At 51.9% G+C, this 21613-nt stretch overlaps 2 protein-coding genes across 4 annotated transcripts; one reads left to right on the top strand and one right to left on the bottom strand.

The window, feature by feature from the left end:
• Window positions 1-99: 99 nt before the first annotated feature.
• Window positions 100-7261, bottom strand: SMIM45 (small integral membrane protein 45). Of its 2 annotated transcripts, XM_049822090.1 has the most exons (4): window positions 6620-7261; window positions 3657-3732; window positions 2834-3080; window positions 100-2732 (listed from the first exon to the last, which is right to left on the bottom strand). In XM_049822090.1, the coding sequence occupies exon 3, from the start codon at window positions 3076-3078 to the stop codon at window positions 2872-2874; it is 207 nt and encodes a 68-aa protein (XP_049678047.1). In that variant the 5' UTR covers window positions 3079-3080; window positions 3657-3732; window positions 6620-7261; the 3' UTR covers window positions 100-2732; window positions 2834-2871. The 2 variants fall into 2 exon arrangements, with proteins under 2 accessions (XP_049678047.1, XP_049678046.1); XM_049822089.1 differs by having other exon boundaries at window positions 100-3080.
• Window positions 7262-12832: 5571 nt separating this feature from the next.
• CENPM (centromere protein M) lies at window positions 12833-20014 on the top strand. Of its 2 annotated transcripts, XM_049822058.1 has the most exons (6): window positions 12833-12956; window positions 13263-13342; window positions 15913-16011; window positions 17009-17088; window positions 18146-18237; window positions 18984-20014. In XM_049822058.1, exons 1-6 carry the CDS (start codon window positions 12900-12902, stop codon window positions 19107-19109), a joined length of 534 nt encoding a protein of 177 aa, XP_049678015.1. In that variant the 5' UTR covers window positions 12833-12899; the 3' UTR covers window positions 19110-20014. The 2 variants fall into 2 exon arrangements, with proteins under 2 accessions (XP_049678015.1, XP_049678016.1); XM_049822059.1 differs by lacking the exons at window positions 18146-18237; window positions 18984-20014 and adding an exon at window positions 17646-17815.
• The last annotated feature ends 1599 nt before the right edge of the window (window positions 20015-21613 follow it).

Raw genomic sequence — 21613 nt, 5'->3', positions numbered from 1 at the left:
CGCTGCAGACTGGTCCTTGCTGCCTGCCCAGAGCTGGAGGGAGGCAGCTCCCAGGGGGAACAACAGGAAAATAAAGCATCGGCCATGCTGTTTGTCACACAGTTTTATTCCACTGGGGAGGGCTTTGACACTGTTGGCAATGAAGTCCTTCATACCTGTGGAAAATACCTGGCTTAATACTGATTGCATCAGGACTAAACAGTCTGAAACCTAAGCCAGAGGAGATGAATAACTAGTTCCTCTCTAGTCCAGCCCTGAACTGTTTGTTGTCTTCCTTTGGCTTGGTTTCTGCGGTGAGTCACGGGCAGAGCGAAGGGGAAAACAGGCAGGAGAGTGTGCAGAGGAGGACACAGAGGAGGGGATGGGGGACCTCCGTGGGGAGCTCCATCGCACCATGGATGCCAGGTGGCTGAGAGCAGTGGTGGCAGACCCAGCCTTTTGTTTTTACCAGGCTAGTGGTTTTCCCTCTTCTCTTTTGACTCAGCAGCAGAAAGTGGGTTTGGAGGAGGTGCGATTGCAGAGCAGCCTGTGCTGGTGTAGGCTGCGGAGAGCAGGCTCCCCTTCCCACAGGGACGGTTTAACCTGCAAGACCCTTAGCTCCAATACAGAGGGTTTTGTTGCTACCCCATGGCTCAGCTGCGGTCCGTTTGCAGTGCAGTCCCAGCTACGAGGGAGTTGAGGTGAGGAAGCAGGTTTCCAAGCTGGCGGTTGAAGATATGGCTGTGTTGTGCCAGAGGGCAGAGGACGTAAGCCATGCAGCTGAGGGTGGCATGTCAGACCATGCAGCTCAGCCCCAAGGCATTTCCCTTTCGCAGCCCCAAGTCACCAAGGCACAAAAATACGTGGGATTTACCTGGTTCAAGCTGCACCTGCACTTTGAGCCTTTGCTTGCCAGGGTTAGCGTAACTTTGGGCACAGGAACAATCCCACTCACTGCATTTCCCTGCTGAGCAAGACTCCCCAGTTTGGGTACTTGCATCATGATTTCTGGTTTTTAGCTGAATGGAAGGACTCTCAACTTGTCCTCTGGCTGAAACAGAGCCAAAGAGCTCCTGCCAGTGTGCCTGGTTTTGGTGTAGAAGATAATGGTGATACGATTGCAATCCAGTGGATGGAATGTCCCAGAAAGACCCAGGATATTTGCAGGATGTCCTGACCTATTCCTCCCTCAGCCAAAACCCATAGAGCTAAAAATTAACTTTCACCCCCGGAGAATTACCAATGGAGCATTGCTCACTCAAACCAGCCCAGTGCACTCTCCTCCTTTCTTTGGGAATGGAGGAGAAAACTTCCGCTGACAGGTTCACAGGAGAGGCTGAGTGACACGAGCCCATCCGGGATCTGTGGCAGATTTGGGCAGCTGGCCCAAGGGACCCCTGCTGCCCAAAGGAGCCATCAGGGACTATGGCACAAAGATGGCACCCCGGGAGCACGCTGGGGATGCGGGTCGCCCCAATATTGGCAGGTCCATGTGATGGCATGGGATGCGCAGACATGTGGACATGGGGTGGTGCACCAGCTGACACCCCTGGCCACATGCAGGAGTGGGACACACAGGACCCCGCTGTGTCCAGCGTGCTCACAAGTAGCACCGCTGCACCTAGGGCATCCGAAGAGTGGGTGTTGGGGTGGGAGGAGAGGTGAGGAGAGGCTCTTGACACAACCTCCTGCCACAGGTTCAGAGCTCTCCCAAATCTCCCTGTACACAGTGAGCACTGCACTGGGCTGGCAAGGAAGGAGAAGATGTGAATGTCCCTCTTAGCCCCAGCATCACACCTTCACACAGCACTTTGGTAGCCGATCAGCCCCAGGGCAGTGCAGAAAGTGCAGGTAGTCTATGAACATGGGATTTTGTGCCAGACCCACATTATACAGTCCAGAAAGCAGAGGTGGTGCAATGGGCCCATTTCACCAACAGGCTCAGTGTCCCTTCTCAGAGACTTGCAGGGAAAGGGGGTTGAGGGATGCTTCACAGCTTTCATTGGGATGACAGTTAAGGAAGAGCCCATCCATGCCATAGGACTCTGGAGGGCAGAGGACCGAACAAGTGCAAGTTACCTCCCAGACTATCCGATCTCACTCTGCGGCAGAGGAGCAGAAGGTCAGGCAGATCGGGAGAGGCTTATGTGCTAAGTGTGGCAACACCCCTTCATGGAGGGCTGCAGAATATTCTCAGCTTGACATGGGACTTGGGAAAACTTCTTTAGTAAAGATCTTTAATTTGAATGTAATGCATCTGGAATGGATGGATGGGTGGATGGATGTTCTCCATCTCCCAAACAGACACAGAGAAGCAGTGCACCTTTAGCAGGGATAAAGGCATTCAGTCTCTGGGGCTCGCTAAGCCCTTGGTCCCTCTGCACAGAGCTTCAGCAAGCTTACCATCCCAGCACCAAGGGTGAAGAGCTTAGCTGAAGCAACGATCTGGCTTGAAATCCCATTTATTTCCCCCAAAATATCCACTGGACTTAAACAGGCTGGGTTAGATTTAACCCAGTGAATAGGAGTAAAAGGCTCTGTGTTCCTTTGCAAGCCTAGTACCCCTGCAGAGACCTTTCCTACTGAAGGTCATGTCAAGATGCCAGGCAGCTCAAACTCAAGTGATTAACAAGGGACCTTTCATTTGAGCGATTCATCAGTCTCGGCCATGAGGAAGAGCAGAATTCCTTGGCTGCATGAAGGGCTGTGAGCACATGGGAAGCCCTGAGCCTGCAGTTCCACACAAACCTTGCCTAAGAAGCAAAGGGTCAAAAAGGTAAGTATGAGACCTAGATCAGCAAAGCGCAAAGTGACGATCAGCCCTGCTTGTGCAGGGCAGGACTGTCATCCCTACCAAGAGGAGAGGCTCTTCTGGACTCGATGGGCAGCGTGTCAGACCTCAGGCACCCCGAAGGCCAGGTTGTCCCGAATCATCAGTGTCTTCCGAAGGTCTCGTTCCATGATCGGCCTCTGCGTTCGCCACTTATGGGCTTCCTGGAGTCCTGGCTCGAAGTAGTAAATGCAAGCTCCAAAGCCCACCAGGATGAGAATGGAGATCATCAGATACACTGGTACAAACCAATCCAAGAAATGGGGCATGGCTGCCAGAGAAAAGGGGAGAAAGCTTGTACAGTGGGAGAACCCAAAACCCACCTCCACTGAGCTTCAGCACAAGACATCTGCCTCATCAGCAGTGCCCAGCCTCCCTGCACCCCTCCTCACAGCCTCGGCCCACCCTGGGTCGTCCTCGGTTGCACACCAAGGTTGCACATCAAGGCACCTCAGCCTTTGGGAGAGGGCAATCCCTTGGGCTCGTTGCTGGGACACCACACACTGAGCGAGCGGCAGTCCTGCTCCCTCCCCGCAGAGGAGGAGGAGCCCGCACGCCCCCAGCCCTGCTGCCAGCCGTTAAAGGTAGGCAGCGGGTAAATACAGCTGCTTCTTATCTCCTGCTTGGGGAAAAACCTGCTGCCCCTTCCCCTGATGCTCCACAACCCCTTTGAATTCCCAGTCTAAGCTGGTCTGGCTCTGGGCTAAGCCCTCCCTTGCTGCACCCCTGTTTAGCGTCCTGCTTTGCTGGGGCTCAGGGACCTTGTGGTGCTCGGTTGAGCACTGGTCTCCGAGCAGAGCCTCAATCCACCCCCTGCATCAGCCCCATGGCAGTGGGAGCCACTTACCGGGAGCGGCAGATCTGCCTTCCCAGGATCCCCTCGCCACTTGGGCGCGTGGTGCTGAGTTCGGAGCAGTGCCACCCTGGGGAACACAAAACAACGTGCCACATGATGGCTGTCGACCCAGCGCTAAAAAGGAGCGAGCAGGAAGGAGCCAGCATCTCCCTGCCTGGCCATCACGGCTGAAGCTTTCCGGAGGGGCGGACAGACGAGGTCCCAGCCCCACAACCTGCTGGTGCCCTGGCCCACTCCCTCCCCACCATTATGGCCCTGCTGATGCTGTGCTCAGGGCATACACCCTGACTCAGTGCCATTTAAAAGCTGTAATGGTGCCATGTTTGAGCCCATCCCTTATCCCCATCCTTTGGGAGGGAGGGAGCAACCCACATTGCAATCCACAGCGGTGCCCAGCTTACCTGACTCCCAGCTGCCTGCTCTTACCAAAATACTCGCCAGGATGTGGGTCATGCAGGGGCAGAAAAGGGGATTGGGAAGCATCCCCCTACAAAAAGCACAGCTACGGCCTCCCCTGGGCACCAGGACTGCTGGGTTTTGCACGGTGAGCATGCCACTTGTCACAGGCTTCAGTGGCTTAAACCGGGGACCCTCAGGCTTGGGAAAGCACAACAGCGCCAGGCTCAGGCACAAATAGCAGTCCTGAAGGGAGGCTTTCCAAAACCCTCACCTCTCAGTGGGGCTGATGAAATGCCCCTTGACTTCACTGGGGACGGAGTTAGGGCAGAGCTGCACCCGCTTTGAGCTCCTGCTTTTCCAGACACCTGAAAGCTGCCACCTACGACCATCCCCCAAGTCACCCCTCTGCCAATAACCACGTGTCCCCCCACCTCCCTTGTGCTGGGCCATTAAGGGGAGGCTGGGGCGAGCTCTGACCATCTCCATCCTGGCAGCTGTCCTTTTCCACACTGGAGGCTGAGCTTTTTTGACTTTTTTTAACACCACAGCCATCAGTTGATTCCAATGTGCCCAGCAGCATTTATCTGCTGGACGCCTCTTGCAGCAGGAGAGCCCGTCCCTGCCTGCTCACCCTGAGACTGGCAGCAGGAAGCATGAGGTTCATCTCTACCCTCTGAATAACACCCTTTTTGTCACAGGTTTAGATCTGAAATGAGCTGCAATTCTTGTTAATGTAAGCAAGAAACTGCCAGCATCAGAGAAAACGCCTGATTTCCTCCCACTTATTGGCATGGATGTTGATATTTATCTGTTCTCCTTGCATGACAGGAGAGACCTAGGTGGATTTTGCTTCTTTGGCTTTCAGCAATCCTTGTTTTTGCTACCCATGGTGCTGCCCCTACCATTGCCAAGTCCAGGAGGACTTTTTCTGTCTCCCTCTCAATGATTCGCACCTTTCTTTTACGAGGCCCCTGCTCCACCTTATTGAGAGCCACAGGACCGGGCAGCTCAGCATCGGCAGCCATTTGGCCAGGAGCAAAGGGGCAGCCTGGGCCCTGCTCCTGCCTCTTCATGGCTGCCTCTGCCTTCCTCAGGCAAGTAACTTGGGAGGAAACCCCCCACCCCAGCCAGCAATAATGTCACAGAAGTATTGTGGGGAGCGGGGATCCCGCTGTGGGCTTTCCCTCCCTCAACTTGTCCTGAGGGACTGCGGAAAGAATTAGGCACAAACCCCCCTCCCCGCCAGCCATCAGGTCTGAGGTCCAGGTTTGGCCAGAGGCCCCTCAGCGCAGTTTTCCTATGTGCTCTGCAAAAGTAGCTCCTGTGCACCCCCCAGCTACTGCCACAGCCAGGCTGGGGGACCAAGGCTGCTGCAAACCCCTTCTTCCAGAGGTGCCCCAGCAGCTGCTAACAGTCCTCGGCTGGAGACAGCAACGAGCAGGGTTAGGGAGCCTGGGAAGGTGACTCCAGCTTAGACCCCCGGGGCGACGGGAGGAAAGCCAGCAACCTCATTTCCTTCCCTGATCATCTGCTTTCCAAACCTAGGAGTGAAGCTGCCGTCCAAAAAGCACCGCAATAAAAAGCAGCCCTGCAGACTTCCCCATTTATCTTTCCTCCATGACTAGCAGAGCCAGCATTTCCCAGCTCCTCGCCAGCAACCTATTCTTCAGTCTACTTGCTATGCAGCCCTCACCTCGTGCCGCATCCCCCCACCGCTCACCCGTCCCTGCCCCCCAATGAAGGGTCTTTGCCATGGCCAAGCCGAGCACTGGGCGAGGTGTCAGAGCCCCCCCCCCCCGCTTCTGCCGGGCCGGCCAGGCAAAGCACTTGCTCTCGTCAGGTGGGTGAACAGATTTTGGCTGCAAATGCCGAGAAGAGGGAGTTTCATTCAAAGATGTCAGCTTTCCGGAGCAGCTCTGCAGATATTAAATGCGCCTTAACCCTTGCTGGACCGGTTGATCTCAGCACCCCATTTTGCAGCGGGACATCCGTGTCCCCCCAAAGACACAAAAGAGTCCCTGGTCTTTCAGCTGAGACAGCATCTCATAGAGGTAAGCTGACTGACCCTTTATAAACCCATGCCACATGTGTCACTCCAGCCGCTCTCCTTCAGTGTCACCCCTGGATCCCCTGTGCCACCTCCGGCTGCCCCCCCGGAGGTGCTGTGGGTACACCTGTGACGGGCGCCCTGGGGGGCACGCTGCAAGTGACAGGGCAGAAACTGCTCGGGGGGGGCCAGGAGCAGGGAGGAGGGGTTTGCAGGAGATAGGGACAGGCAGCGGTGACCGGGCAGGGGGTGAGCAAGGCAGAAGTGGTGCCCATGCACAGTGCCAGGACACAGGTGACTCTGGGGACAAAACCCTCCCGTGTGCATGGTCGGGAACGCAAACCAGGTTGCAGCATTACCAGCCACGGGCTCACCCTGACCACAGAAGATCCTCCCAGGACTGCGCACCCTGGGGCAGCTTCCAGCTTGGGGCAAGGAGCTGCCGATGGCTGGGGACCCAGACACGGCCCCGCTCCCACGCATTGCATCCCTGCAACATGCCACCTACCTCCTTCCGTGGGCGCAGGGGCGACAAGATGAGGCTGCCGCCTCCAGCATCTGCCAGGGCCCGGCCGGGATGAGTCAGGCTCCTCTCCCAGCCAGGCAGTGCCAGGGAGAAGGGACCCCGCTCCGGGAGAGCAGGGCGACAGTGAGAGGCGACAGGCGCAGGGCGGGAGGGAGGGATGGGATGGCGGGAGCAGCCGTGGCTGGCGGGAGCGTGCAGGGATGACACGCAGCCAGCAGCACGGCCTCATTTCCCACCGGGGCTCCTGGGGCCTTCCCCCACCGCCTGCCGGCAGCCTCAGCCCCCCTCCAGCCTCCCCAGGGCACCCCAGCACCGGCTCCCCCCCGAAGGAGGGACCGTCCGCAACCAATTGCATCCCCGCGCGGGGGGGGGGGGGGGGATTTTAGCAGCGGTCGTTATGGCAACGGGCCTCCCGAGCTCACCCGCACATGGTACCCGGACGAGAGCCACGGGAGAGGCGGCCGAGGGATGCTCTCCCTCCTCCCGCATCACCCGCAGCCCAGGCTGCAGCGCTGGAGGACCTGCTCTCTGCCAGGCCGAGAAGGAAGGATGGGGCTGGGGAGGAGGAGAAATGCTGGGGGAGACGTGTGTGAACTCGGGCTGATGGAGATTTATGGGATTTTAAGGCTCCGCAGAGTCACCGGTGGGCCCATCCCAGACTCTGGGGGCTGGTGGCTTGCTGGCCATGGGATGGAAGCAGAGGGAGGGAGGGGTGGAAAGGGAAGGGAGATTAGTACTCCCTTTAGGGGTTTTATGCAAAAATGAAATAACCAACGCTTTGACCAAAAGTATCTTCCAGCAGAAAACAGAAAAGTAATATTCTTGCTTTCAGTGAAATACCTTGTTTCCTGAATCCGTACCTGGCTCTGTCATTGCTGCTGCTGACAGAAGAGGTTTTGTTACAACATTTTCAGCTTTTTCAGCAGCACAGAAATAGGAACAACCAAACTGGTTTGGTTTATTGGTTGGGTCTTTTTTGTACACAGGGAAATTTTCACCGTGACCTAGAAGTCATTTAACACAAAAATGTTTTAACAAAATCAATCAAACAACTGGCTCCAGCCCCAAGAGCTGCCTGTTGCCTTGCCTGCGCTCTCCAGTCCTGCCCGCTTAGTGTCTGACACCTACAGCCCTGCAGGTGCACCGCAGGGGGAGGTTTTAAAGCCTTGCAGGGCTAATAATATCCACCAAACTGTCTGAGCCCCAAATTTGTGCCCCCTACACGTCTATGCCCCAGAAGCTGTGAAGTGCGAGGTTGAATTTCCCAGTAGATTGTGTTTCAGGCACAAATGGGTTCCTTCCACCTGGCTTGGAGGAAGCCCCTGAGTGGCTGTGCACACACAAGCCCCCTGAAGCCACTCACCCAGGATACCTGCCCACCACCAAGCCTCCAACTGCCTCCATATCTCTGGGCAGTCACAAATTCACCTGCACAATGAAGGCAAGTGCGGGGTCAGGTTAGACCTGAGAGGGCCACCCAGCCAGAGACGAAATCATGAAACCCTTCTCAGACAAAAGCCCTGGCGGGAGAAAGAGGAGATGGTTGGGAATCTCAGGCACATGCTTCCTGATTGCAACATGCCTATAAATCACAGCACGAATTATATACTGAGCTGGGCTTAATCCCAAAACGGATTAAGTGTTATTCCAGTTTTTCCTAACAAGTTTCCTTGCTGTTCTCTAGCATCCTTTAGGCTTTTATCAGCATCTTCTGAGATGATCAGACACAAGTATCTGCCTGTCTTTAAGGCAATACCAATCCCCCAAATACTACTCTCCCATGGTAGGTAGAGGCATGGGAGAAGATGGACTTTATCCAACTAGCCTCCCCCAAGGTCCACAGTAGAGGACAAAACTCCAGCAAGAGTCACAGAAATACTTCCCTGCTCAGCTGCTGGAGGTGAGGGAGCTGCTGCAGGATGCAGAAGGCACCCTGGATGCATGGCAGGACATGAGTTGGATACTCCGGTGGGAAAGCAGAGTAGCCTGCCTTCTGGGTGCTACTGCAGCTTCAAATAAGGAAACCCATTCGAAAAGCTTTGCTGAGTTGACCAAAAAGCTGAGGAAATGTGTATGGTGAGTTAAATTAAACAGCAGAATGGAAAAAGCTGACTTACTTTGGGTCTAACAATAGCTGGAGAGACCCTTTGCCAAAGGAAGCTGAAGTTGCCAGCAACATATGTGGAAATGTCATTAGTTTCCCTAATAATGTGCACTTGCTGCAGATGATACCGTTTTTGTCTATTAGTGAGAGAACAAGTGTGATCAAATATACACAAGTTTGTATTCTGCGTGCTTTGTGGGCAGCACTGCAAGAGGTTAGGTCAGAGCCAGAGACATATGGCCAGGCAACATCTCACAAAACTTGTGCTAAACAGGGCTGGGATGAAGCCACAGGAGGTCTGGGAGCAGGTACTGGGACAAATGGGACCATGCTGGGGTCAGCAGTGCTCCCGAGACCATCTCCAAAGCCTGTCTCCATTGCTCCTCTGGCTGATCAGGGAGAGAACCGAGAGAGAAATCAGAGAGAAAATATCCTGAGATTCAGTCACCAACCCACTGGATGAAGCATACAGCAAATTGGCCAAGGATATTCGAGGGCAATGTGTGTTGTACAATATTTTTTGTAGCAGCTGGTGTTGTTCTGCTGCAGGAGCGACTGCACCATTCCCGGGGAGCACTGGTAATGGCCAGGCCAAATCTTGCTGATGCTAATTGCCTTCACTGGCATCACCAGAGCATCTTCACAGGAAGTACATTACACTTCTACTCATTTTTTGAATGGTTTGTGCTACCAGAGCAATGTACAATGGCCCACAGACTAAAATCAGGAGCTCTCCCGTTCCATATTGTACCCTGCTTTCCCCCCTTCTGCCTGCACTGGGGGCCAGTGCATTTACACCCTTGCTTCAGCTCTCCTGCACTGCTCGGAAGCAGAGATCGACTCATTATTCCTGCTTTGCAACCTGGAAATGGGGTAGAGAGAGGTGAAACAGCCTGACATAGTCACACAGTGATATGTAAAATACACCCCAGCCTCCAACACTGTTTCTCATCCCTCTCCCCTCCTCTCCTTGCCGAGCTACAGAGCTAGACAAGAGCTGCAGGCATATTACCAGCCTGAGCCTCCATCTCCTTATGCTATCCCCTATCATGAAAAATAGTTTTTAAATGCTACCCTTTGACATTAGATCTGTTTTACACCCCTTGGCCCATGGGTAAATAGCCAATGAGGGTGCAGGACGATGACTCCTGTTCTCCCTGCTGGTTTCCCACAGAGCTGAGCTTGCTCTGCAGGCTTTGCACACACTCCCCTGCCCCACTCCCCAGAGCATCCCTGCCTGTGTTTCAAAGATGAAGGAAAGCAAAGTGAATCTGCCTGGTGCGGCTCCCCGTGCCAGCTGTTGGGCTATGGCTTTGCATCCCAGGACAAAATTGGCTGTGCAAAGCCTGTACCGCTGCCCCCCTCTGAGTCATCCTCAGGTGGGCCGTGCACCCCAGGGTCCTTGTTAGTAAGGCGCTAAAGGGAAGTCTGCCAAGGGATGGCCAAGAAACCTGCTGGGGACAGGGAAAAGTAACAGTAGGATTGGTGGTAGCTCATCTGGACACGCCGAACCTCAACAGGCATCGGTGTCACCAGGAGCCTGCAGCGACAGAGGGGATGGCGAGCATGTCCCTGACCAGACACTGAAGCCACCCAGGTCCTTCTGCAGGGCCAGAGAGCAGGCAATGGGGAGCAGCAGGGGGATGAAAGAGGAGAAACACCTTTTAGGTGGGTGCTGCAGCTTTTAGTGTATTTCTACACCCTCAGCAGCCCAAAAGCAGCTTTGTCCAAATTGCTCTCTGTGCCCCCCTAACCTGGGAGCTGGCTCTCGTTATTTATTGCATCTGCCTGCCTGCCATCTTCAGGACATGTCTTCCCTTCCCCCTGCCGAATTTAACAACAACCAGAAATATCCTGTAATCTCTTCTGCTTCACCTGTAATTTGTCTCATGCTGGCAACGAGCGGAACCGTCTGCCTTTGTCAAGATCAAAAAAGCCACAGCAGCCATGTGATGTCAGCTTACATTAACACCCCCCCCCCCCCCCCCCCTTGCTGGCTTGCCGCAGAGGGGGAGACACGTCTTTGTCCTCCTGCAGCCTTCTTCCTCCCCCTGGCGTGTCTCCTGCCATTTGGAGGTGCCCCGGCTGAAGGGGCAGGGAGGGACCAGCCCCGGCAGGCAGCTGAGGGGCTCCTGGACCCTCCTCGGCACCGAGTGGAGCCGAACCCTGGGACAAGGCAAAGAGCAAGAGATGCAGCAAGGTGGACCACAGGCCACCGAGGGCTTTGCATTGCTGCACGTCATCATCCCGCTCTGACCTTGGAGCGAGAAGAGCTCAGCCTACATCTCTAACCGCAGGGCCGCTGGCACGGGCTCCTTCCTGCCTGTGTCACGGGCAGGTGTATTGGTTTTGTTTGGCAAGGTTTTGGTAGCGGGGGGGGGTTACAGGGGTGGCTTCTGTAAGAAACTGCTGGAAGCTTCCCCTGTGTTCAAGAGAGAGCGAGCCCATATTAGCCGGCTCTGAGACGGACCCGCCGCCGGCCAAGGCCGAGCCAATCAGTGATAGTGGTAACGCCTCTGTGATAACATTTTTAAGAAGGAAAAAAGTTGGGACGGAGAGAAACTGCCGCCGGAGTGAGGAGTGAGAACATGTAAGAGAAACAAGCCTGCGGACACCAAGGTCAGTGAAGAAGGAGGGGGAGGAGATGCTCCAGGCGCCGGAGCGAAGATTCCCCTGCAGCCCGTGGTGAAGACCCTGGTGAGGCAGGCTGTCCCCCTGCAGTCCAGGGAGGTCCACGGTGGAGCAGATCTCCACCTGTAGCCCGTGGAGGACCCCACGCCGGAGCAGGTGGGTTCCCGAAGGAGGCTGTGACCCCGTGGGAACCCCGCGCTGGAGCAGGTTCCTGGCAGGACCTGCGGATCTGTGGAGAGAGGAGCCCACGGAGCAGGCTTTCTGGCAGGACTTGTGACCCCGTGGGGGGACCCGCGCTGGAGCAGTGTGCTCCTGAAGGACTGCACACCGTGGAATGGACCCATGCTGGAGCAGTTCGTGAAGAACTGCAGCCCGTGGGAATGGCCCACGTTGGAGGAGTTCGTGGAGGACTGTCTCCCGTGGGTGGGACCCCACGCTGGAGCAGGGGAAGAGTGTGATCAGCCCTCGTCCTGAGGAGGTGAAGCGGCAGAAAATAACGTGTGATGACCATAAACCCCATCCCTGTCCCCCTGTGCCGCTGGGGGGGCTTGGTGGTGAAATCCGGGAGGGTAGTTGTGCCCGGGAAGAACGGAGGGGTGGTGGGAAGGTGTTCTGAGATTTCGTTTTACTTCTCATTACCTTGCTCTGGTTGATTTGTAATAAATTGAGTATGTTTTGCAAATTGAGTCTGTTTTGCCCGTGACGGTAATAGTGAATGATCTCTCCTGTCCTTATCTCGACCCGCGAGCCTTTTGTTATATTTTCTCTCCCCTGTCCAGCTAAGGATGGGGGAGTGATAGAATGGCTTTGGTGGGCACCTGGTGTTCAGCCAGGGTCAACCCATCACAGCAGGGGATTGCAGGGCCGGGCAGAGGCCGGCCAGCCGAGGGCGGCGAGGGGAAGGTGCCCAGGAAGGGGGAGGGCGGTGGTCGGGGCTGCTGGAGCTGCCGCAAAACCCCACGCAGAACAAGTCAGCGTGCGAAGCCCGGCCGTAGGGTGTTCAGGCGATTCCCTTCCCTAGCCGTCACATCGAGCAGCCTTTACAGCAGGGAAGCGCACTGCCCCTGTTAATGCGTGCCTGCGTAAGGGACAGCGGGATTTCACTGGAGCCCTCGGTACCGCTCAGGCTTGAGCGGACTAACGGACCCCACCTCCTGCAAGGATGCCCCGGGATCCGCGACTTTGCTTCTCGGAAGCTTAGGGCGAGACGAGGCCAGCGTCCCACCGCCGAGAGTCCCGGCCGCGGCTGCCCCGGGGCCGCAGGAACACCGCTGCTGCTGCTGCTGCTCGGGGGGCCGCCGGTACGAGAGCGGCGCTCACCGAACGGGCGGACCCTCCGCTACCGGGAAAACACCACCCCGCCCGGCACACGCCTGCGCGTGACTAAAAGCCCCGCCCACGCCCCGGCGGGCCCAATGCGCACGCGCGCACGCAGCCTCGCCCCACCCTAGGCTCCGCCCCCCTCCCCTGACGCGCTACGTTAGCGCGACGTGTGGCGTAGCTGCGGTTTGAATCCCGGCGGGCGCGATGGCGGTGTTGCAGCCCTACGACAAGCTCCCGACGCTCAGCTCCGCCGTCCTCCTGGTAGGTCCGGCGCTGCCGCCGCCGTCCCTTCCCTCTCCCGGCGCCCGGCCCTGCGGTAGGCGTCCGCCTGCCCTGCAGCCTCCGCCGCCGCGGGCCGCGCCTCAGGGGCAACGGCCGCGCCTCAGGGGCAACGGCCGCGCCGGCCCCGCCCCCCCCCTCCCCGCGGGGATAGGCCGCCTGGCTGCCGTAGGCAAAGGTGGGCGCCGGGGCTGGCCCCGCCCCCCGGCCGGTCGGTGGGGGGCGAGGGGCGGGGCTGCCCCGGCTGGGCCCCGCCCCCGACCGCCGTTTTTCCTCCCGTCCGCGCAGCTGGTGGGCTCGGACGGTGGGCTGCAGCACCGGCTGGCGGAGGCGATCCTGCGGGAGAAGAAGAACTTCAAGATCAGCATGTGAGTGGGGGGGGATAGCGGGACGCCCGGCCGCACGGCGGGAGCGCACGGGGTCCCTCTGCCGCCCTGGCCGCGGGACGGAGCCAAAGCAGCGGCTGTGATGCGGGTTCACGGAAAGTTTCTGCTGCAGAAGGGCCCGCATGGAAACTGCCTCTAAGTGCAGCTTCTCGCCAAGCGGCGGTGGTGGGAGCCGGAGGGTGCGGGCTTCAGAGAACGAGCTTGCTGTCGTGGGTACCGGAGGGCACCTGCTGCACGGCACGGATGTGGCGAGCCTCTGCAGAAGGCAAACTGCTCAGTCTTCAGGGCACGCGGCTCCGGCGTGATTAGAAACGGGGGGTGGAAATAATTCTCGCGGTCGTCACATTCACTATGCACCTACCATTGCCCTTTGGAAGGTGCAGTGATGTTTGACTACTAAATTGGAAGGGCATGAGAGGAGCACAGGTATTTTTTTGTCTCCTGCGAGACTGGCATATACAGGAATTAAACACCCTCGGACAAAATGGGACAAGTACGCTGCTTGCAACTACTTTCAACCAAACAAGTTTTCCTGAAAGATGTCCTTTATTTTTGGTGCTTTTCACAGCCATTTTCTGGTTTGTATGCATGCATGTGCTTTTCCTCCTCAAGTTATTAAGACACATTTGCAATTTTAACTTTATCTGCATGACAAGTCCTGTCTTAAAAGCTCGATTAACTAACTTTTTACAATATAATGTCCTTGACAGCTCTCTTGCCAAGACCAAATGAGTTTAGTCAGCTCTTCAGAAGGTGTTTGTGTTACTTTGCTGCTGTAAGCCAAGGTGATGCAGTAAGGCAAACCCGAGCTAATGCTCTACTAGCCAGTTAGAGCAAGTGTACTACTCTGATCATGGCATCTTGGATATTTGTGCTAAGTAATAGTAAGTTAATTACCCAATTTTCTGTGCAAATCCTGCAGCCTCTGCTGAGCTGTGTAGTGCCATGGCTAGATGGCTGCTGGTACTGCAGCTGGGTAACTACACAAAGGCATGGAAACTTAGGCTCATACTACAGAGCAAGTCCCTGCACTAGTATCACTAAGGAAGCAGAAGTTCGTGAGGAAGCAGAAGTCTGTGACAGTTTTTTCCCCACTGTGTTGCTTTGGGATAATATACATTACAAAGAAACATGGTATCTCGTCTGGCAAGTCTATCTGCCAGATACAGCTGTTAGGAGAAGAATTGCAGGGCTGGGGTTTTTGTGTCTCTTACCACTAGAATGAAAAAAAAAAAAAGGCTTCTGCAGTGCATATCTGGAGGCTGCTGACATCATATAGTGATGTTGGTTTAAATGTAGTAGAATTCCAAATCATGGAGGCTTTTTTGGGTTTGGGGTTTTTTTTTCACCCCTAGACAATGAGATCTGATATTACCCTTTCACCACAGCTTCTCCCTAATTTTCACCTTAAGTTTATAAACTTGTTTGTGTTGCAATGTGTCTTTCAAGCACACTTTGCTCCTATCTTGTGTTAGTTTCAGAATGTTTTTGTTAAATCATACCTTTCTTATTTATAGGAAACAAACCACCTTTATTTGGAGACTGGCAGATAAAACTACGAACTGCATATGATTAATAGAAGGGAATGTGTACCGTGGTCTGTGGCTACGGGGGAAAACTTAAGTCCTTAAGATTTAATTGGTAGAAGTAATATTCCCCAAGGAGACAAAAATCAGTGTTTCTTTTGGCTTCCAGAGAGGAAGTGGATTGTGAGAGAAACTGAAATTCTGGGATTTTTGTTTGTCCAATCTGTTTTTTGGGTGATCTTCCAAAAATATGGTGCTGATAATATTCTTCCCTGTGGAAGGCCCAGATTTGCATTACTGAAACCTGTTTTTTGTAGTGGGAAGAGACACAAAAAATCCCCACCCTGTAATTCTTTTTTCCAACAGTTGTATCAGCAGTGGTGGTATTGTGTGGAAGGCCACCTAAACTAACCTAGTAACTCGTGGCACAGTGAACAGGATAAAAAGGGGGTAATGGTATAATAGAAGCTCTTTCTGAGTTATAACTTTATCTATAAAGCTATACTAGTGATAAGTTTCTGGTTTAAGGTTTTGCAAATACAACACACCTTTCTGTTACATGGACACCAGAGAAGGTAGCCTCTCCTGTGTGAACAGTATCTTTGGAATGTGACAGGAGAGCACTGACACATTTTGACTGAAACTTGGCAGCAAAATTTACCAGTAAAGCATTGGGGTTTGCTTTGTTAGAAAGGACTGTTCTTAACAATTAAATAAAATGACTGTCATACAGATCTGTGCAGAGAAAATGTTTCTGAGAGTCTTGTTATGCTCTAATAAGCTTCCCATTATAAACAGCCTTCTCTAGCAAGTATCACTGTGGCTGTCAGCAACTATGAGTAGGCCTAAGAGATGAGAATGCCACTTAAAGAATCACAAAGTCTCTTCAGCGCCTACGTGTTTAGTAATTAGCAGGCTTCCTGGTAACTTACTACATGGTGAACTGCAATGGTTATGAGGTTATGGTTAAGTGGATACTGCCTTGCCAAGCTATTTGGTTAAACTGGCAAATTTATTATCTTTCAGTCACCTTGCTACATCCCTCCCCTTACCTCCAGAGAGGGATCACCTTCGGCCCAGGATAGATCTGGTTGCGTTTATGATTGACATCAAGAGCAAATACAGGTAAAAGAAGGGTGAACATATGAGAGGGGAAACTGATATTCTTTCTTGGATTGATGGCTAAATCTACATTTTTGCTGTGTCAGAATTGCTGAATAGTGGATTTCAAAGCCAAGACTTGCTGTGGTGGAACAGCTCAGTAATATATACAGTGTTTTTCTGGCCTCCAGCAAGGGATTAGGACTGAACCGCTCTGTCCAATAACATGCCTGTTGTACACTAAGTTGCCATAGCAGAGGAGGCAGAATTTATTCTTAGATCCAGATATGGGATGATACAAACCGGGCTTTGGAAAGACGCTGTCTGTAAAATTAGATGGAAATGATGGTGGTGCTGTTAGGTTCTGTAATATGCAGATGGCTGATATGTGCTGTGTAGTGCTACCTGTTAATGAGTCAGGTGCTGCATCTGTGTCGCCAGTTCACTGATACTGCTAGTCAAGTAGGATCAGCACTATGGATGTCTGCAGGGATTGATCCCTTTTCTCTCATCTTGTGCTCGTCTTTGTAGAAATGATATTTGTGTCCCCAGGCCATAAGTAAATACTTGCAAAGACATGAAAGTTAGCATTTTGTGACTTAACTTGTGACTGATGATCCTGGGCTCTCATTTACCAAAAATGACAGGCCCAGCTGCATACTTACTGCACAGATGGTGCTGCAGAAATGTGTGGACTAGCTCTTCTGAAAGAGCTGAAGCAGTGCTGAAGTCTTGTTGAATATTAATGAATTTGGATGCTTAGTGTCTGCAAATCATGGAGGACACCATTCAAATTAAGACTAACTGTTGAGTATGTTGTGGATTATTAAACAGCTGTGGGTATTACAGAGGTCTCTGATGCCATGCTTTTAGCACAGAGCATAACTCTGCCAGCTCACAGATCAGCAGATGTTAACATCATTGGATTTCTAATTGTGCTTCTGAAAGTTATTCCCTTTGTCCTTATGCTGCACTGCTTTTACCTCCCTGTCCAACTGGATTGTCTGTGCTTTTCTGACAGCTTGAAGAATGTTGAAGCTTCCCTAGCGTATGTGGATGACAGTTTCTTCCTGGGGAAAGTATGCTTTCTTGTCACTGGGGGTATGTACAGCATCTACCCTCTTCCTCCTCTCTGAGCAGCACAACTCACTATTGCCTTCCTTAAAACAGGGTAGTGACTTAACTTGAAACAAAACAAAGGAAACCAGTGGCTTTGTCGAAAGCTTTGTTTAAATTATATCTGAACTCATCTGCCTTTTTTTTATTGTTTTCTTAGATAAAACATAGTTCTCTTATCTCATGTTCACTTGCGCTCTCCTTGTTTTTGCTAGTCAGACCTCTCTTTCCCTAATCCCTGAATATGATTTGTGTTACTGATGGAGTTTTTTTGTGGCACTGCAGAAGTCTGTTCTGTCTGCTGTTGCAGATGTGTCTTAATGATGATCTTAATGAGCAGCGAGAAGCATATGATACTGGGGTAATAAAATGAATCTAAGTGGGTGAGCTACTAAACTATTAAGTACAGTTTTAATACAAGACTGGTATCCCTGCCGTGTGCTGCCTGGCCCTGTTGTGCCTCTAATCTCTTTCTCTCTCTCTTTTCTCTCTCCCTGCCTCGAGCGGAGAGGGTGCTTTCCTGTGTACCCTCCCTTCTTCAGTTCTGAGGAACTGGAGGGACCAGACTGTACTGCTCAGTGTTGGAACAGTGGTGCTATGTCCCTGAAATCTGGGGGTCAGGAGGCCTAATTCTGGGTTAAGAAGGAGTCTTAGCATTGTCTTGTGCTATGGCTCTCGTGACGGAGTGAATTCCTTGGAGACATGACCACCCCATGATACCACATGAGCCAGGAGGGCTTCTGATTAGTGAGTGGAAGATTCTGCCCATGCTGATAGTGTTCTGATCCCTTATCCAAAATGTTAGTGTTACAGTACTCAGTAATGTGGCAATACTATTCCTGCTGTCAGTATTATGAAAGGCTTCTGTGCTAATTCCATTGTGAATCTTGTACCATTCTGTTTGTACTGCTTGCTGTTGCCTTACCTTCTATGGTGCTCTCAAAATTAGCCCTGGATCATTTGTGGATGTGGAATTTCCTGGTACTTTTCTTCACTGAATGTTGATTATGGGGCTTGTAATGTGGGAAAACTTTTTCTGTAGTTGGCAGGGTGAATTGCTGCAGCATAGAGATGAATGCCATCCGGAACCTGGGAGAAGTCTACTGCAGCCCTACGCTATTCTGTGAGCTGGAGGTAAGGTGCTTATTTGGTGTCTGAAGGGATTTGTGAATTCCACTGCTCTCTGATCCTTAGGAGTGTCATTACATTAGCAATAAATATATGTACATGCTCTACTGTCTTGTGGAAGTGTGAGAGACTTTCTACAAGATCAGTAGAGGTACAGGAGTCTGATAGTCCTTGAAATGAGTCTTCTAGATTACCTGCTCCTTCCCCATGCTACTTCAAAGGCTCAGGAAGCCAAGTCTAAATTAACAAGGACTTCTCTGATATGCAAAGCCTTGGTACACTTGTTCCTTGAGGCATCTTCTTTTCCTGGGGGCCCCTGAGCTTTTATTTGCCATGTGACTCTCTTGCCCACATAATGCTTCCTGTTAGCTGGGCTTTGTTGCTTCACAGACTGTTTTGCCATCCGATATGCTGCTCTTTCCAATTACCTGCTTGGTCTGAAAAGCTGGAGGGAGAGTTTGGCATTCAGCGGTAGCACACTTCACTTTTCTGTGTACTCATCATTCCACCCTCAGAGACTGCTTCCCTACCAGCAGGTAATATCTGTGCCTTTGGCAAGCCCTTCAGGGTTTTCGGCTGACAATGCTGTACCTTCCCTAACGTTAGGGTAGTAAATGGGCCTCTTCAGGATTTTCTGTAGCTAGCTGCTCTGAACCATACTTAATGCCTGCTCTGGTTCATTCTTTTATCACAGCTTAGCACTGCTTTTCTTCTTTTCTATTGGTTAAGTAATTTCTCCATTTTGTTTCCAGGTGGAAGGGTCACAAGTTGCCACTGCTCAGCGACTTCTCCGGATGTTAGAGATCTGTGCTGGTCACGTACCAGGAGTTTCTGCCTTGTCCTTTAGTTCACTGATGAGAAACTATGCTGATGACTAGCTTCTCATTGTGAGATTTCAGCCATATTCATCAGTTTTTTCACTTCAGGCATTCAAGCTGCTGCAGTTGGAATCACATTGTGCCTGACTTGTCATGACCACTCATCCAGAGCTGTTCCTAGTTGCTAGTCTCTCAAGAAAAGCTTGATTTGTGTTTAGTGGATAACATAGGTGCTGGGAGGAGGGCAGTTTGAATTGGGGATTCCTGTCCATTATTACATCCGAATCCCATTTCATAATCAAGTTTGAGTTTTACCCACTTTGCCAGTGGACAGGAGCTACATGTTTTACTGAGAGAATACTGGAAGAATGGACCACTATCCCAAATGCTGCATGTCATGGTTGAGTATCTTCATTTCAGTGTCACCAGAGTACTAGAGAAGAGGCAGCAGGCTCCTGCTTCCTTTCAGTTGAAATACAGCACCTTAGACTAATGTGAAACCTCACTGACAGGTTTTGTCTCCCCAACAAGAGAATAATGGGAAAGAAAGGCTGTCCTGCAGCTTCTAGATAGACTGCACTTGGTAGTTAGTGATCCAGCTGTGTGAGCATCTGCCCAGTGAAGGGCTTAGTATTTCCATGCCTGATACCTAATTGGGGAAGAAGGGACTAAAAAAGATAATCTAGCACTTTAGCTTTCTTTTAGACCTTTAGAGAAAAAGGCTCCATCTATCAAGCCCAGGATGACCCTAGCAACCCAGGCTCTGGGGCTGACCAGAGATGAAACACAGCAGACTGGACTATAGCAATGTACAGAAAACACATGTGTCTTGCAAGTTGGGCATATGCTGTGTATAATCCTTTAACTAACAGGTTCTTACCAGTAGTAATGCATGCCTTATTCTTACTGCAAGTCGGTAGTGTATTTTGTAGTTCTAAGTTAATAAAGTGTTTACTATTTAATAATTAGTTGCATGCTCTTTGTTTAGGTGTGTGGCACGGGCTCTAAAACCTATGAACACTTGCCCCAGTTGGCCCTGGCAGCAAGGCTGGTCCTTGCTGGCAGTTTGCACTTATTCAGCAGTGGGCTGCAGTCAAGCTTTCAGCCACGTGGTGGTGGCAAAAGCTTTCTGAATGTAATCCTTCCTGCATATTGAGTTGTGTCACCTCCAAAATACAGTGTTTCTTGAAATGCTGGGATGTTTCTTACCCAGAATTGCATGCCAGGTAGAAATGAAGCCTAGAGAGAATGTGTTAAGCTCCCCTCTGGTTTAATTTATTTAATCCCTAATAGTCTGCTTCAATGTTCCTAGGTGCAGAGTTCTAGCTGCGTGTGCTGTTTCACTTAGCTTGTTTCTGACATCTGTCTGTGAGCAGGAAAAAGCAGAAAGCAGCACTGCAGGCTTAATCAGCTGTGAGTGTTGGCAGTCCTTGCAAAGAGCTCAGCAAGGCACAAAGCCTGTATCCTTGCTCAGAGGACACACAAATCCTAGCTCCAGTTGTACTGTTGCTGGCGGGGGAGGGCTAAGTTGTTTGTCAGCTGGAACAAAAGGAGCTAAACCATTCAGTTGTGTCACAGTGCCCAAAAGGGCTGGACTCTGGCTAAAACCCAAAGGAGAAAGACATGTGCAAGCTCGTGGCCATGTAAGAAGGATTGGAAGCTTAATGGGAATGCCCTACTTTTCAGCTAGCTTTGTGATCCTGAAGGTACTAGCCAGGACTTTGCCACCAGAGAGGGGCAATCATGCTGAGAAACAAGTTTCTCTGTTGGTTATGCTGTCTCAGTCTTGCTCTCACTTTGGGTCCCTCAAAATAAATGAGACCATGGTTTAGAATAGACTGGTTTCGATTTGCTCTTGATGTGCAGGTGCAGTCTGGGGGAGGGAAGGAAGGGCTGCGGCATGAAGTGAGCCAGTCTTTCGTGTCCTCCACAACTGCTGTAAGGTAAGGAGGCTCTTCCATCTCCTAGGTTGCTCTCCAGTTGCTTCTAATAACTATTGGATTTGGGTAGAATCCCTTCAGCCTTGAGTAATTTCACTGTGCTTTCTTAAATGAAACTTTCTTTGGTTCACCCAGAATACTTTGTAGCAACCGACACATGCTATTGTCCATTCCTGTACTTTCAAACTGTTTTTTTTTTTTTTTTCCACTGCTGTGTTTCAGATGCAGTATTTCTTTCCTTCTACTACTTTCAAAGAAGAAAGATGCTCTTTGTACTTCCTACAGGTGGCTGAATCCCAGCTGGTACAAAATAAAATCTCGTTCCTTAAGAGCAGCATCTTGCTTCACCTTGGGGCAAATATTTTTTTTACTCTTGGGAAAAAGTCTTTACTAGAACTGGCAGGGGAAGTAGAGCGTATCTAAGAATATGACACTGTGTCTCAGGTCCATCACGTTTTACAACCAAAAGTATTTGGGACACATCTAAAGCTACAGCTTCAACTGTGTAAATACCTCTAGGAACTGTCAGCTATTAGTTTAGACAGGCCATAACAGCCCCTACCAGAGAAGACAAGGCAGCTGAGGGTATCTTTCATCTGGATGGAGCAGCCAGGGCTAATGTTT

Source organism: Accipiter gentilis, chromosome 18 (assembly GCF_929443795.1).
Source record: "Accipiter gentilis chromosome 18, bAccGen1.1, whole genome shotgun sequence".
NCBI classification, from domain to species: Eukaryota; Metazoa; Chordata; class Aves; order Accipitriformes; family Accipitridae; genus Astur; species Astur gentilis.
The sequence above is the reverse complement of the archived record's forward strand: the minus strand, read 5'-3'. Positions and strand labels throughout refer to the sequence as shown.

Bases quoted from the DNA above. Each gene is read 5' to 3' on its own strand.
- CENPM (XM_049822058.1), top strand. From the start codon at position 12,900: ATGGCGGTGTTGCAGCCCTACGACAAGCTCCCGACGCTCAGCTCCGCC. The intron at 12,957-13,262 runs GTAGGTCCGGCG...CCGTCCGCGCAG, and splicing joins TCAGCTCCGCCGTCCTCCTG to CTGGTGGGCTCGGACGGTGG. The intron at 16,012-17,008 runs GTAAAAGAAGGG...CTTTTCTGACAG, and splicing joins GACATCAAGAGCAAATACAG to CTTGAAGAATGTTGAAGCTT.
- SMIM45 (XM_049822089.1), bottom strand. From the start codon at position 3,078: ATGCCCCATTTCTTGGATTGGTTTGTACCAGTGTATCTGATGATCTCC.